Source organism: Leptosomus discolor, chromosome 27, assembly GCF_034619465.1.
Source record: "Leptosomus discolor isolate bLepDis1 chromosome 27, bLepDis1.hap2, whole genome shotgun sequence".
Lineage (NCBI taxonomy): Eukaryota > Metazoa > Chordata > Aves > Leptosomiformes > Leptosomidae > Leptosomus > Leptosomus discolor.
The window spans coordinates 2,161,303-2,175,549 of NC_141417.1; the positions used below are offsets into that span (position 1 = coordinate 2,161,303).

Below are 14,247 nucleotides of genomic sequence, written 5' to 3' on the forward strand. Positions count from 1 at the left end.
ATTGAGACCTGTTTCAATGTTCTTGTTCTTTTATTCACTTCTATATTGCAGGGTGTGTTTCTGGGCAGGCCCAAATATGGTAAAGCTCAACGGAGAATCTGTCAACAACACCGTGCTGATGAAAATAATAAATTGGTTTCCACCTTCACGCCCATGCCGTCCCAGCCCACCTCCAGCAGTGGATAAAAGGGAGTGCCTGAAGCTGTGGAGCCAGAGAAGACTGTGCACACTTCTCTCTGCATTCATCCCTCACCAGCACAGCTCCGTTGGTCTGTCTGCTCTTCTCGATTTTGACTCTGCTTGGAAGAAACAGCCATGTCTCGGCAGTCTGTCTGCAGAAGCTTTGGAGGCGGGAGTAGAAGGGGCTACAGCTCTTGCTCTGCCATCGGTGGTGGCTTTGGAGGAGGTGGCGGCAGAAGCAGGATCAGCTACAGTTCATACTCCTCATCCAGGGGAGGTGGAGGAGGTGGACATTGCGGAGGTTTTAGCAGCAGGAGCCTCCATAACATGGGTGGCAGCAGAAGAATTACTGTGGGTGGATGCTACGGTGGCGGAGGATACGGAGGCAGAATGGGTGGTTTCGGTGGAGGCTATGGAGGAGGAATGGGTGGCTTTGGCGGAGGAATGAGTTGTGGAGGAATGGGTGGCTTTGGTGGAGGAATGGGTGGGGGTGGAATGGGTGGTGGAGGAATGGGTGGCTTTGGTGGAGGAATGGGTGGTGGAGGAATGGGTGGCTTTGGTGGCCCTGGCTTCCCTGGAGGCATCCAGCCGGTGCAAGTTGACCCAAGCCTCCTGCGGCCGGTCCATGTTGAGATCGACCCCCAAATCCAGCAAGTGAAAAACCAGGAGAAGGAGCAGATTAAGACTCTTAACAATCAGTTTGCCTCCTTCATTGACAAGGTGAGAACTTAGGACTGGGCTTGTTTGGAGGTGGGCATGTTAAACTTCTTGTGGTGTGAAAAGGGGATTTTCTTCTTACCAGCAAGTACTAGTTAAAGCTTGCAAGACTGACGCCTTATTAGCAAGTTATTGTTAAGGTCTTATTAAGTGATACCGAACAATAGACAAGGTTTTCATGCTAACGGAAAACAAAGAGAACACCTGCAGGACATTCCGTAGATTCTCTTGCTTGTCGTCTCTTCAGCCTAATTTCTAGTGATTCAGGGTAAAGTCATCATCATACATTCAGTTGTCATAAGATTTTTCATTACTGTGCTGCTGTTTTTGATGAAACTTTCTCTTCAAGGAACAGATTTTATAAACTTAAGAGTGTTAAATACCTTCCCAACACTTTTGCATTGCTTTAATTTCAAATAGAACCAAAGAAATCCAGAATTTATGTGCAGTTTGATGGAAAACCCATTGTTTTCTTGACTTCACTACTGGAAAGATGACAGCAATGTCCAAAACTGACGCTATGGAAAATAGGGATGCTGTTTTCTATCGGCAGCACCTCTTTGTCCCAAAGTGAGACATTCAAAATGACTCAGAATTTAGTAATGCTTGTTATGTACTTCAGGAGCTTGGATGTTTGAACGAGCCATAGTTGGAAACGATTCCCTTGGCCTCCCAACTAAGCAGGAGGTTTGAGCAGTGCGATGTCTCCCCGGGTGAATCTCTCACACACACCGTTGTGGGCTTTCAGGTCCGCTTCCTGGAGCAACAGAACAAGGTCCTCTCCACCAAGTGGGAGCTCCTCCAACAGCAAGGCCCTTCGGGGCCCAGGAAGAACCTGGATGTCATCTTTGAAAACTACATCCAGAACCTGAGGAGGAGGCTAGAAGCCCTCCTGGGGCAGAGGGGACAGCTGGAGTCGGAACTGCAGAACATGCGGCAATACGTGGAGGAGTACAAAACCAAGTAAGTGCGGGGAGAGACGGAGGAAGACGTGAGCAGCCGGACAGCAGAGCCAGGCCAGCCTGGAGATTTCCACACTCTCCTCCCCTTGCTGTGGAGCTCTGCAGAAACGGGACGGAGGTTGCCGTGGAGGGCAGGGGCTGCCACTGGCGGTCTGAGGAGCAGTCCGAGACACTCCTCTTCTCTTGTCCCCTTCAACAGGTACGAAGAAGAAATCAACAGGCGCACCGCTGCTGAGAACGAGTTTGTGGTGCTCAAGAAGGTGAGTCCCAGAGGCACCAGGAGTGAGGGGGTGTGGGGGGAGAGGCTGCAAAGGCGAGGGAAGGAGGCAGCACCAAGCCGGGCGGCTTCCAAGAGGTGGCACTGGCTGCCAACATCTCCTGTGGGGTGGGAGGAAGCCGTTGTCTGTCTGTGTGATCTTTCCTTTAGGATGTGGACTGTGCCTACATGACTAAAGTAGAGTTGGAAGCCAAGGTGGGAGCTCTGACGGATGAAATCAACTTCCTGAGGTGCATGTACGAGGAGGTAAGAGCTCTCCTTTCCCTTGGGGTGGCTGGAGCTGCAATGAGGTATGCGGTGGCCAAAGGCGCCGAGGTTGGGCTGCGTGCCCGTGTGGATTTGGTCTGGAGAGGCTGCCTGGAGCTGCTGCTCTCTTCCCCCCTCCTCGGGTGGTCAGGCTAAGTCACGTCTCGCCCGCAGGAGCTGGCTCAGATGCAGACGATCAGCCGGGACCTGTCCGTGGTGGTGTCCATGGACAACAGCCGGCACCTGGATCTGGACAGCATCATCGAGGAGGTCAGGCGCCAGTACGAGCAGATCGCTCAGAGCAGCAGAGCTGAAGCTGAGGCTTGGTACCAGAGCCGGGTGAGTTGGGGAGCAGTCAAGGCACCGGGGACAGTCTCCGCTGAGCGCTGGCTCCCCTGCCACAGAGCAAGGGAACCGCCCGAGTTCCTGACGGGTTGTGTCACCGATGGGTTGCTTTGTGTCCGTGCCCTCAGTATGAAGAGCTGCAGAACACCGCTGGAAGGCACGGGGACAGCCTCCGCAACACCAAGATAGAGATCCAAGAGTTGACCCGGAACGTCCAGAGGCTGCGGGCTGAGATCGAGAACGTGAAGAAGCAGGTAGGGGTTCCTCAGCATCTTCTTGGGTAACGGCATCAGGCTGGATCTCGACTGAGCTGGGTGGTGCGCTAAGGATAGCGTGAGGGAAACATAGTTGTTGAAATCCAGGTCCTCTGGAGGAGACTGATGGTTCCTGCCTCTTTTCCACCCATTTTGTGCCTTGAGGACTGCTCCCGTGGAGGGTGTGCAGAAGGGAACTGAGAAACCGCTTTTCTGTGTCCTTCCTCAGAACCATCAGCTGCAGTCAGCGATTGCTGAGGCCGAGGAGCGGGGCGAGATGGCCCTCAAGGATGCCAGGAGGAAATTGGAAGAGCTGGAATGTGCCCTGAGCAAAGACAAGGAGGAGCTGGCTCGCTTGCTGAAGGAGTACCAGGAGCTGCTGAACATCAAGATCGCGCTGGACGTTGAGATTGCCATGTACAGGAAGCTGCTGGAGGGGGAGGAGAACAGGTACTTCTCTTTCTTTGTGTTTATGTCCCTAAAATATTGACAGATGATACTATGTGTTGGGAAAACCTTTGCATGCAGTATAAAGACAAATTTCTTCTCGTTCATGCTCTATGTCTTAGCCTTAAGTACGTTTTCCATATTTCTCATAAGAATGTTAAGTTGAAGGTTGCTCATTTGTTTAAAAGAATACTTGGGAAATTCAGAAAAAGTAGGTAATATATACCTCATAAAAAAAGGGAAATTCTCAGCTGGAGAAATGTGCACTTCCCACAGGCTAAACTGGTCCTGTTTTCCTTTACAGGCTGTGCAATGATGGCATGTCCAACGTCAATGTCTGTAAGTATCTGCATTTCTTTCCTTGAGAAGTAGTAGTAGAGCATGTCTTTTTGGAGATACAGCCTGCCAGTGGACAACGGGTATGTAACCTGTGCTTCTCTTCCAGCTGTGGTAGGCAGGACCACCATCTCCGGAGGCAGAGGAGGCATGGGAGGAGGCTTCGGAGGCGGCAGCGGCATGGGAGGAGGCTTCGGAGGCGGCAGCGGCATGGGAGGAGGAATGGGAGGAGGCGTCTGTGGAGTAGGAGGCAGCTTTGGAGGAGGAAGCATGGGCGGCAGCTGTGGGATGGGAGGAGGAATGTACGGCGGTGGCTTCTCTTCTGGAAGTGGAAGGATGTGCGGCTCGGGAGGTGGCAACTTCAGCTCCGGTGGGGGATCGTCCTCTGTACGGAGATGCGTCACGACCACCTCGGTCAAATCTTCAGGCGTGAGATTCTGAGCCCCAAAGGCAGATTGAAAAGGAAAGAAGCATCTCCCCTGTCCTCCCGGCAGCAGCCCAGCCCCCTTAGATCCAGCTCCGGCATCCTGCAATGAAACGAACCGTGTCCCGCACGGCCCGCCGCCTACCAGCTCATCTCCCTGGCTTGGTCCCGCCAAGGGCGGCTGGCGGCAGCACCATGTCCCACCAAGAGCCCTGGCGAGCCGCTCGCTAGCCCCAAGCCCGGTGATGAAATCCCCCTGTGAGCAAAGGCAAGTCTCGCCTGTGGATACCCAGCACGGAGAGCTGGTTTACAGGAGGGCAAGGCTCTGCCTTTCCTGCTGTGCTGTACATGTCTGGCTGCCTCGTGGCAAATGTGTATAAACCTCCTCTTTCCTCCTCTCTCCTCACGTCCCTTCCTCGACAGCCGTACCCCTGGGGTGCTTCTGCATGCGGTACATCCTGCTGCTTCCATTCACTCGCCTTCGGGGCGCGGGGAGGTGTGGGGCAAGCGGGACTCGTCCCTTGGCAGAGCTGGGGAGGGAGCATCTTCTCGGCAGGTGGCCAGAGGGATAAACTGCCCCACGGAGGAGCACCTGGGCAGCCTGGCTGTGAGCAGGAGCTCTCTCTGGAGCCGTGGCTTCCAGTCCCACTTGTCCTCGCTCCCCGTGACACCTGGTAACACCTCACACACACACGTGGACTTTTTCTAAGGAGAACAGAGCTTGCTCTTCAGTGCCAGGCCCCCTGTGACATGGAACGAGATGTACTGTCCCCACCTCCCTTCCTCTTCTGTTTGTGGTATGCCCTACTTCCTCGGGATGTTGCCATCCTCAATAAATTGCAGAGAACATTCACGATGGCTTTGTGTCACTGCTTTGGGAGCCCCTTCTATGGGGCAAGGTGGTTTTTTTTGTTGGGGAAGCAACTTGGTGGGAAGTTGTGGGTGGTTCTGCTCGGCGTGTCATGGCTGTGCTTGGGGGGAACTGATTGGGTGTGTGGAGAGAGCCAGGCAAGTGTCCCTGCGTGGGCGATGCCTCTTGACTTTTATCAGTCATTGCAGGGCCTGAAGTCACGAGCCCATCCCCAGACTGGTGGGGTTCTGGATGCTCAAGTCACACAATGTGCAGTAAATATGAGCAGACAGGAGCACCGGGAGCCCAAACTGGAGGAATTCAGGAGGCTGCTAAATTTTTGGGCAGGTCTGATACAGCCACAAACTTGGAATCATGTATAGTTACTGCCCCAGCTCATGTCTTCCTCTGTTGTGCCTGGAAACCTCCAGCACAGGGGGTTCCAGCACCTTCTGTATCAACGAGGTGGCTACAGGCTACCCCGTGCCAATGTTTAGGCTCAGACTTTATGCAAACTAAGACACTCAGTGCCCTGTTACCCATGTCACATCTTACCAGAGTGGTCTGCTAACATAGAAATTCCTGCTGCTCCAGGAAAGCACTTCTATCGGTCTCCCTCTTGGATTTCCGATTTTCAGTGCAGGAAGAAGCTGTGACCAGGGTATGCTGAAATCACAAACAGAAAGTGATGGGATTTGTGCAGGAATGCTGCCAGTGCATAGTGGCCAAACCAGTAGAGATCCAAGCAGGTTGATTGATGATGGAAATCGGCAGCGGCAGGGCGGGAGCAGACATCAGATCTATCTGCTGTTGTCAGTTCATCTGAGTTTCCTGCCTTGGAGTGGACTTTGCTTTGTGGTAGGGGAAGGTGGCAACGTTAGGAGTCTTGTGGGCAGTGGTGGGCGGGCGGGTTTACAGCCGCCTGTAAGCATGGACATGGATGTTGGCCAAGTACCTGCCCTCTGGTGTGCGAGTAGGCTGCGGCCAGGCAGGCTGCACAACTCGGCACCCTACGAGCACCAGGAGTGCTTGAGAACCACTCACTCATCCTCCCCTTCCTTGGCAAGGAGTGGGAACACAAAGGGCTGGGAAGGCAGGACTCACCCCAAGCCCGTGGGTTCAGGTACCCATCAGCTCCCTGAGAAATCAATGAATTCCCCCAGTGCCTCTTCATTAAAATTAAGAGCAAGAGGGAGAGATTGGGTCGAGCTTGTGGAGGGTGTGTGGGAGCAAGAGTGGAGTAAGAATGCTGGTGCGTGCTGCGCTGTGCTGCACTTCAGTTCCTCCACCACAAGAAGAGATCAAAGAGATCGAAAGCTCTTTTGGTGGTGGTTCAGGAGGGTGACAAGAACGTGCTGTGAGCTGCCAGTGTCCCCGCAGCAGGTCAGGAAGCTGCAGACCTCGGAAGAGGTCCAGGCAAGGCAGTGGGGAACGGTTCCAGGGCTCTTGGAAGAGGGCCTTCTACTGCCTTTGGAGGCCAGCAGAAGTGTGCTAGAGCCGAGCAAGGTGGCTGGGTTTGGCCCCAACAGAAGGCAATGAGAAGGCAAGGCCTCGGAGAAGCTGGGGCTGCGCCAAGAGCACTTTGGGGTTTGGCTTGGGGCAAGAGTCACCTGTTTTGGTTGTTAATTTTAAGACTATGCTTCTTTTTGGCTTTAAAATCTGAAAGACGGCGTGGTAGGCATTGTTGTGAGGAGTCATTGCAACATCCTCCTTGAGTTTCGTCCCAGAACCTCTTTGCTGTGTGAGATCCGAAGCTGCAGCCTGGCTTGGTCTCCATCTACACTTTCTGCAGAGTTTACATTTTGCCGGGCGTTGATGATTGTACTGTGCCCAGCTCCTTGTGTAAGAGATCTGAAGGAACGGCTGGAGCTCAGGCTTGGTACTGAATCTTACCTGGAGGAGGCTGAAGTGACTCCAGGTTTGGCGTAATCTTCACATCTTGTCTGAAGACGTCAGAGTGACTCAATCTGGGCGTCTTATCGTATGAGCTGAATGTGGTCAGCATCCAGGCATTTGGCTGACTTAACAGATCTTCCCCCTCGTTGTGGAGCCGCCATGTGGGATGTTACAACCAAGTCATGCTGCTACCGAGAAAGGCGGCTACTGGCGTTTGGCAATCTGGAGGGAGGCCACGAGCAGAGATGACCTGCTTTCTGCAACTGCAAACTGAGCTACCCTGCACCTCCCTGGGAGAGCTCGTCGTGAGCCGGTGCACGGGACTGCAGAATGATCTGGAGAGCTTAACTGTCTGCCTTGGGGATAACAACTGAGAAAAAAGACCCTCACCATTCCAGCTGCTTTTGAGAGGGAAGGTGTCCCCTCCCAGCCCTAGGGGTGGCTGCCCATTCTCCAGCTGCAGCGTGTTGCATGGGGCAGGCCACACACAGCTGGATAACCCCTGGCCAACCAAGACTTGTGTCCCTCAAGAGTAGGATAACCCCTTGGCCAACCAAGAGTTGTCCCTCAAGAGTAGGATAACCCCTGGCCAACCAAGACTTGTGTCCCTCAAGGGGAACGGTCTCCACTCCCCTGTGCCCCATTGGAGGGTGTCCAGCAGCCTCTGTCTCAGTGGCAGTCAAAGGCGTTTATGTTTCTGATTCCTCTGGTGGCTTTTGAAAGTGATTCTCTGGGCTGGTTTTTCAAAAGATTTGAAGTGTTTGTGGCTGCCGGCTGATATCTAGTGATACCTTCAAACAACATGTAGTGGCACAAACCTTATGGGTCATTGTGTAAATCCAAACACAGGTATGTTCCACTTTGGAAGCTTAAATACAGTGTAATATTGGACTGCTGAAATGCCTAAAAGGCTTTAGAACTTATTTCGCTTGACATTTATTGATGATTTTCAGGAATTAAGCACTAGGAAAACTTTTTTTTTTTTTTAAAAATTCATACATATAACTAAAATGTGTATTTGATTAATGAGATTCAGAACATATCTGCAAGATTTCTTTCAGGTGAAGTTCCTACATCATAGTCAGAAAGCCTGTGCACAAAATTAAACATTATTCTTTTCCAGTTTGAAGCAGCAGTTGTTGTCTTAAAAATACATTTTTCTAAAGTTAATTTCGTCAGCACCCCTTCTCTCTCCCCCTCCAAATTTACTGTGACCAAAGATGCGAGCAAAGACGCCAGAGCAGACTTCATATACAGCAATACCTGAACTGTTTTTACTTAAGAAAGCATCGGGGCTTCTTCTGCTTTTTAGTTGCCCCTTATTTCAAAATGATCAAGTAGAGTGAACTCAGCCTGATCATTTGCCTACCAGCTTAAGTAAAAAAATAAATCATTTTAACCAGTTTCTGTTATCCCTGCCTGCATTTCTCTGCTATTCGTCTGTCTTCAATCATCATTACCATATCTAGTGCCCGGAGCGTCCTTTCAGTCCTCTGCAGGTTCAGCAATCCCTGTGGCCACCTGAAAAGCACAAGGAAGGAGCTTGGACATCCTTGTTCTCTGGCTCGTTCTGCTCTCGTGCTCAGAGTCTCCGTACCTGGTTATCTCAGACTCTGGGAGACACATTCTGCAGGAACGTGCCCTAGAAGAAGGCACTCCCATCCCAACTGATGCTCTTAGGAAAGGAACTAAGCACCTCCTTTCCTGATAAAAAAGAAATGCTGACTGTTGTTAAATGTTAATGTGTGGTATTTTCGCTCTGCCCTGGGAAACTGCCTCTTGGAAAGCCATCAGCAGTTTTCCACTGACGGAGGAGATTTGGGGTGTGCTTGGGGGAATTGTGAAAGTCTCATTCTAGTTGCTTTTCCCCAAAAATGCTTGCTTGACATTGAATGTCAGTGCAAAAGATCCAGATCTAGAGAAACTGCAAAATCGTTAAGAACACGTAGAAATGTGGGAGGAGGGAAGAACATGACTACATCACCGTAAAACATATTTTTCCAGATCCCATAAAGATATGAGTGTCCACTTACTCACTGAGACCTGTTTCAATGCTCTTGCTCTTTTATTCTCTTCTGCATTGCAAAGCGTATTTCTGGGTGGAGTCAACAATTTGGCAAAAATCTGTTAACCGCACCAAGCTGATGAAGACAGTAAATTTGTTTCCTCTTCACGCCCTGGTAGACCCAGCCCACCTCCAGAAACAGATAAAAGGGAATGCCTGAAGCTGTGGAGCCAGAGAAGACTGTGCACACTTCTCTCTGCATTCATCCCTCACCAGCACAGCTCCGTTGGTCTTTCTGCTCTTCCCGATTTTGACTCTGCTTGGAAGAAACAGCCATGTCTCGGCAGTCAATCTGTAGAAGCTTTGGAGGCGGAAGCAGAAGGGGATACAGCTCTTGCTCTGCCATCGGTGGTGGCTTTGGAGGAAGTGGGGGCAGAAGCAGGATCAGCTATAGCTCCTTCTCCACGTCCAGGGGAATCGGAGGCAGCGGACGTTGTGGAGGTTTTAGCAGCAGGAGCCTCCATAACATGGGTGGCAGCGGAAGAATTTCCATGGGTGGCTCTTATGGCGGTGGATACGGATGTAGAATTGGTGGCTTTGGTGGAGGCTATGGAGGAGGATTTGGCAGCATTGGAGGAGGTGTCATTGGTGGAGGAATAGGCAGCTTTGGTGGCCCTGTGAGAGGTGGTCCTGGGTTCCCTGGAGGCATCCAGCCGGTGCAGGTTGACCCAACCCTCCTGCGGCCGGTCCATGTTGATATTGATCCTCAGATCCAACAAGTGAAGTGCCAGGAGAAGGAGCAGATCAAGACTCTTAACAATCAGTTTGCCTCTTTCATTGACAAGGTGAGAGGCTGGAACTGTATTTGCTTGGGAATGGGGACTCTGAGGAACATTCCTGTCCTGTGGAGAGGGACATAGTGTCCTTCTCAGCTCAGTGTTGGCAGGTCTGGAAGGCTGGTAGTGTTTTCATTGAGTCCTCCTAAGGAAATGTAAAGATTTTATATCTGCAGAGAAACCAAAGGACTTTTCCAGGTTGAGTTGATCCAAATTCTTCCCTAGCTCTTTTCTCTAGTGTTCTCTGTGCAGTCAGGCCAAAGTGATCATCATATGCTCAGTTATCCTAAGCGGTTCTTTAAGCCTGTCCTTCAAGGTTAGTTTCTTCTCGAGGAATGTAGAACGTAGTAATGAGCTTTCAATTAATTCCTGGTTGTTCCTTATTGCAGTTCAAGTACAGATGAGTATTCTTTTGACTATCTGCACCGGGAGAACGTTGGTTATAACATTCTTCATAGTTTTTTAAATATATGCCTTATATATTGAGTACTTCTTGTATAAGAGGAATGTTCTACGATATTGAGACGTGTGGGATTTCATTTACTGGAAGGTAAAAGATGATCTGATGCTTCTGCAAATTAATGTGGGTCAAAATTTGAAATTTGAAATACAAATATCTGTAAATCTAGAACGTAATCATTCCAATAAATAATAAAAAAAAGAAATGTAGGAGGAGAAAAGAGGAGAAATTCAAGGACAATTGAAAAGAGAGGAGAAAGAAGGGAGGAATCTTCCTCTTGGAAAACTGTCTTTTGACTAGCCACGATCCTGTTGGGGATTTGGGCAATGATTCCCTTGGCCTCCCAACTAAGCAGGAGGTTTGAGCAGTGCGATGTCTCCCCGGGTGAATCTCTCACACACACCGTTGTGGGCTTTCAGGTCCGCTTCCTGGAGCAACAGAACAAGGTCCTCTCCACCAAGTGGGAGCTCCTCCAACAGCAAGGCCCTTCGGGGCCCAGGAAGAACCTGGATGTCATCTTTGAAAACTACATCCAGAACCTGAGGAGGAGGCTAGAAGCCCTCCTGGGGCAGAGGGGACAGCTGGAGTCGGAACTGCAGAACATGCGGCAATACGTGGAGGAGTACAAAACCAAGTAAGTGCGGGGAGAGACGGAGGAAGACGTGAGCAGCCGGACAGCAGAGCCAGGCCAGCCTGGAGATTTCCACACTCTCTTCCCCTTGCTGTGGAGCTCTGCAGAAACGGGACGGAGGTTGCCGTGGAGGGCAGGGGCTGCCACAGGTGGACTGAGGAGCAGTCCGAGACACTCCTCTTCTCTTGTCCCCTTCAACAGGTACGAAGAAGAAATCAACAGGCGCACCGCTGCTGAGAACGAGTTTGTGGTGCTCAAGAAGGTGAGTCCCAGAGGCACCAGGAGTGAGGGGGTGTGGGGGGAGAGGCTGCAAAGGCGAGGGAAGGAGGCAGCACCAAGCCGGGCAGCTTCCAAGAGGTGGCACTGGCTGCCAACATCTCCTGTGGGGTGGGAGGAAGCCGTTGTCTGTCTGTGTGATCTTTCCTTTAGGATGTGGACTGTGCCTACATGACTAAAGTAGAGTTGGAAGCCAAAGTGGGAGCTCTGACGGACGAAATCAGCTTCCTGAGGTGCATGTACGAGGAGGTAAGAGCTCTCCCTTCCCCTGGGGTGGCTGGAGCTGCAATGAGGTGTGCGGTGGCCAAAGGCGCCGAGGTTGGGTTGCGTGCCCGTGTGGATTTGGTCTGGAGAGGCTGCCTGGAGCTGCTGCTCTCTTCTCCCCTCCTCGGGTGGTCAGGCTAAGTCACGTTTCGCCCGCAGGAGCTGGCTCAGATGCAGACGATCAGCCGGGACCTGTCCGTGGTGGTGTCCATGGACAATAACCGGCACCTGGATCTGGACAGCATCATCGAGGAGGTCAGGCGCCAGTACGAGCAGATCGCTCAGAGCAGCAGAGCTGAAGCTGAGGCTTGGTACCAGAGCCGGGTGAGTTGGGGAGCAGTCAAGGCACCGGGGACAGTCTCCGCTGAGCGCTGGCTCCCCTGCCACAGAGCAAGGGAACCGCCCGAGTTCCTGACGGGTTGTGTCACCGGTGGGTTGCTTTGTGTCCGTGCCCTCAGTATGAAGAGCTGCAGAACACTGCTGGAAGGCACGGGGACAGCCTCCGCAACACCAAGATAGAGATCCAAGAGTTGACCCGGAACGTCCAGAGGCTGCGAGCTGAGATCGAGAACGTGAAGAAGCAGGTAGGGGTTCCTCAGCATCTTCTTGGGTAACGGCATCAGGCTGGGTCTCGACTGAGCTGGGTGGTGCGCTAAGGATAGCGTGAGGGAAACATAGTTGTTGAAATCCAGGTCCTCTGGAGGAGACTGATGGTTCCTGCCTCTTTTCCACCCATTTTGTGCCTTGAGGACTGCTCCCGTGGAGGGTGTGCAGAAGGGAACTGAGAAACCGCTTTTCTTTGTCCTTCCTCAGATCCATCAGCTGCAGTCAGCGATTGCTGAGGCCGAGGAGCGGGGCGAGATGGCCCTCAAGGATGCCAGGAGGAAATTGGAAGAGCTGGAATGTGCCCTGAGCAAAGACAAGGAGGAGCTGGCTCGCTTGCTGAAGGAGTACCAGGAGCTGCTGAACACCAAGCTTGCGCTGGACATTGAGATTGCCATGTACAGGAAGCTGCTGGAGGGGGAGGAGAACAGGTGAGACCTGCTGTCAGGTTGGCCTGACCAAGATACTGTCCCTCTTTGGGACAGGCTGAGGTTTAATCAACTCTGACAACCCATTTGATGCTGGAATCTGATTTACTTCCATTTTTTTACCAAGATTTAAGCCTGAAATAGAAACGAGGCCCCCACAGGGATTATTTCTCTGTGGTTTTTGTTGATGTTAAATGAAACAAGAAATAAACAGGCTACCTGGGAAAATGCATGGGGCTTGATTGCCTTCTCTTGTGTTAGATTTGCAACTTGTGTTCCTTTCCCTACACAGGCTCTGCGGAGATAACCCATCCAACGTAAATGTCTGTAAGTATCTGTACATCGTCTTCTCTGCAGAATGGCTTTTGCCCTGGGTTTCGTGAGGATTCCCAGGCTGTCACCTGACGTACAGTGAGCCTGTCCTTCTCTTGCAGCTGTGGTAGGCAGAACCACCATCGCTGGAGGCAGAGCTGGTGGCATGGGAGGAGGAGTATGTGCGGCTGGAGGAGGAAGCATCATTGGAGGCAGTTGTGGCGTGGGAGGAGGAATAGTCAGTGGTGGCTTCTCCTCTGGAAGTGGAAGAATGTGCAGCTCTGCAGGTGGCAACTTCGTCGCAGGGGGTGGATCCTCCTCTGTGCGGAGATGTGTCACAACCACAACGGTCAAATCTTCAGGTGTAAGATACTGAGCCCTCACCTCAGTCCCTCCAAGGAAAGCAGCACCTTTTCCTTTCTCCAGCCAGAACACAGCCCCTTCCATCCTGAAGCGGTATCCAGCAAAGAAACGGACTGTTTCCCTTACAGCTCAGAACCTCCTTAAATCATCCTGCCCAAGGGGAGATTTGCAGCCAAACACCATCCTGTCGGCAGAGCCCAGCTCCCCTCTGAGCTCCACCGGTCACCAGGGATGAAAGATCTCCCTCGTGGGTAGCAGGGACTGCAGAGCTCATCCGAGCATCTTTGGCTGCGCTTCTTGCTGCTACCCCCGGCTGATGTGCTGGCTGAGGAGGAGCGTGTATAAAACTGCTCTTTCCTTTCACTTTTTAAGGTCTCTTTTTCAATGGCCATGTTTCCCTTGCGACTTCCCCGTGTCCTGCATGTTACCCACATGCTTGTTTCAGCTATATCAGGAATTCACATAAGCAGAAGAAATGTGATAATGTCTCATAGTCAGATTTAGGAGTGAGAAACAGGTCTCTGAAGATGTCCACCTTCCCTTGGTGGAGTAATTTGGCAGCTTTAATATTTTATAGATCCCTTTCCCTCTTCTCCTTCACACCTGATGTATGTACGGCCTTATTGCAAACCTTCTGTTGCGTGAAACCTGCTGCATGGTTGCTTTCTACCAGCACCCTTTTCCTCCAAGTTCTTTCATTACCAATAAACTGCAGACAGATGAAAACACATCTTTGTGTCGTCTTATCACTTAATGGTCCCCAGGGGAGGGAAAACACCCTTTGTTTATTGCCGTAAGGACCAGCAATGCCTACAGCGCTCTGTCCTATGGTGCAAATCACTGAGCAGAATGAACTGCCCGGCTGAGAAAGATGGTCCTTCTCTCTCCTCTTAGAAGGTGCCATCTTGCTCCTCCACAGTAGACTCCCCATCTCTCTGCAGGGTGGGAGAGCCATGGCTGTGAGGAGCATGGCGCAGCAAGGGAACATGCGACGTCAACTTCATGGCCATCAAGTGAGGGGATTGTGCTCATCCCAAGCGTGGCAGGATGAAGTGTCCAGCCCTGAGTTGATGGGCACCTCAGGAGCAAGGCAGGCAGGGCCACCAGAAGGGACAGTGTGGTTGGGACATGGCAA

General features: G+C 51.7%; 2 protein-coding genes across 3 annotated transcripts; both read left to right on the plus strand.

Annotated features, from left to right (window-relative positions):
* The first annotated feature begins 315 nt into the window (after positions 1–315).
* Positions 316–4,205, plus strand: LOC104348795 (keratin, type II cytoskeletal 6C-like). 2 transcript variants are annotated; one of them, XM_086478759.1, is made up of 11 exons: positions 316–664; positions 725–900; positions 1,646–1,860; positions 2,059–2,119; positions 2,287–2,382; positions 2,557–2,721; positions 2,856–2,981; positions 3,211–3,431; positions 3,733–3,767; positions 3,874–3,942; positions 3,985–4,205. In XM_086478759.1, exons 1-11 carry the CDS (start codon positions 316–318, stop codon positions 4,203–4,205), a joined length of 1,734 nt encoding a protein of 577 aa, XP_086334885.1. The 2 variants fall into 2 exon arrangements, with proteins under 2 accessions (XP_086334885.1, XP_086334884.1); XM_086478758.1 differs by having other exon boundaries at positions 316–900; positions 3,874–4,205.
* Positions 4,206–9,274: 5,069 nt separating this feature from the next.
* LOC147413497 (keratin, type II cytoskeletal 6A-like) lies at positions 9,275–13,125 on the plus strand. Its single transcript, XM_086478760.1, has 9 exons — positions 9,275–9,784; positions 10,655–10,869; positions 11,068–11,128; positions 11,296–11,391; positions 11,566–11,730; positions 11,865–11,990; positions 12,220–12,440; positions 12,730–12,764; positions 12,872–13,125. Exons 1-9 carry the CDS (start codon positions 9,275–9,277, stop codon positions 13,123–13,125), a joined length of 1,683 nt encoding a protein of 560 aa, XP_086334886.1.
* Positions 13,126–14,247: the final 1,122 nt, after the last annotated feature.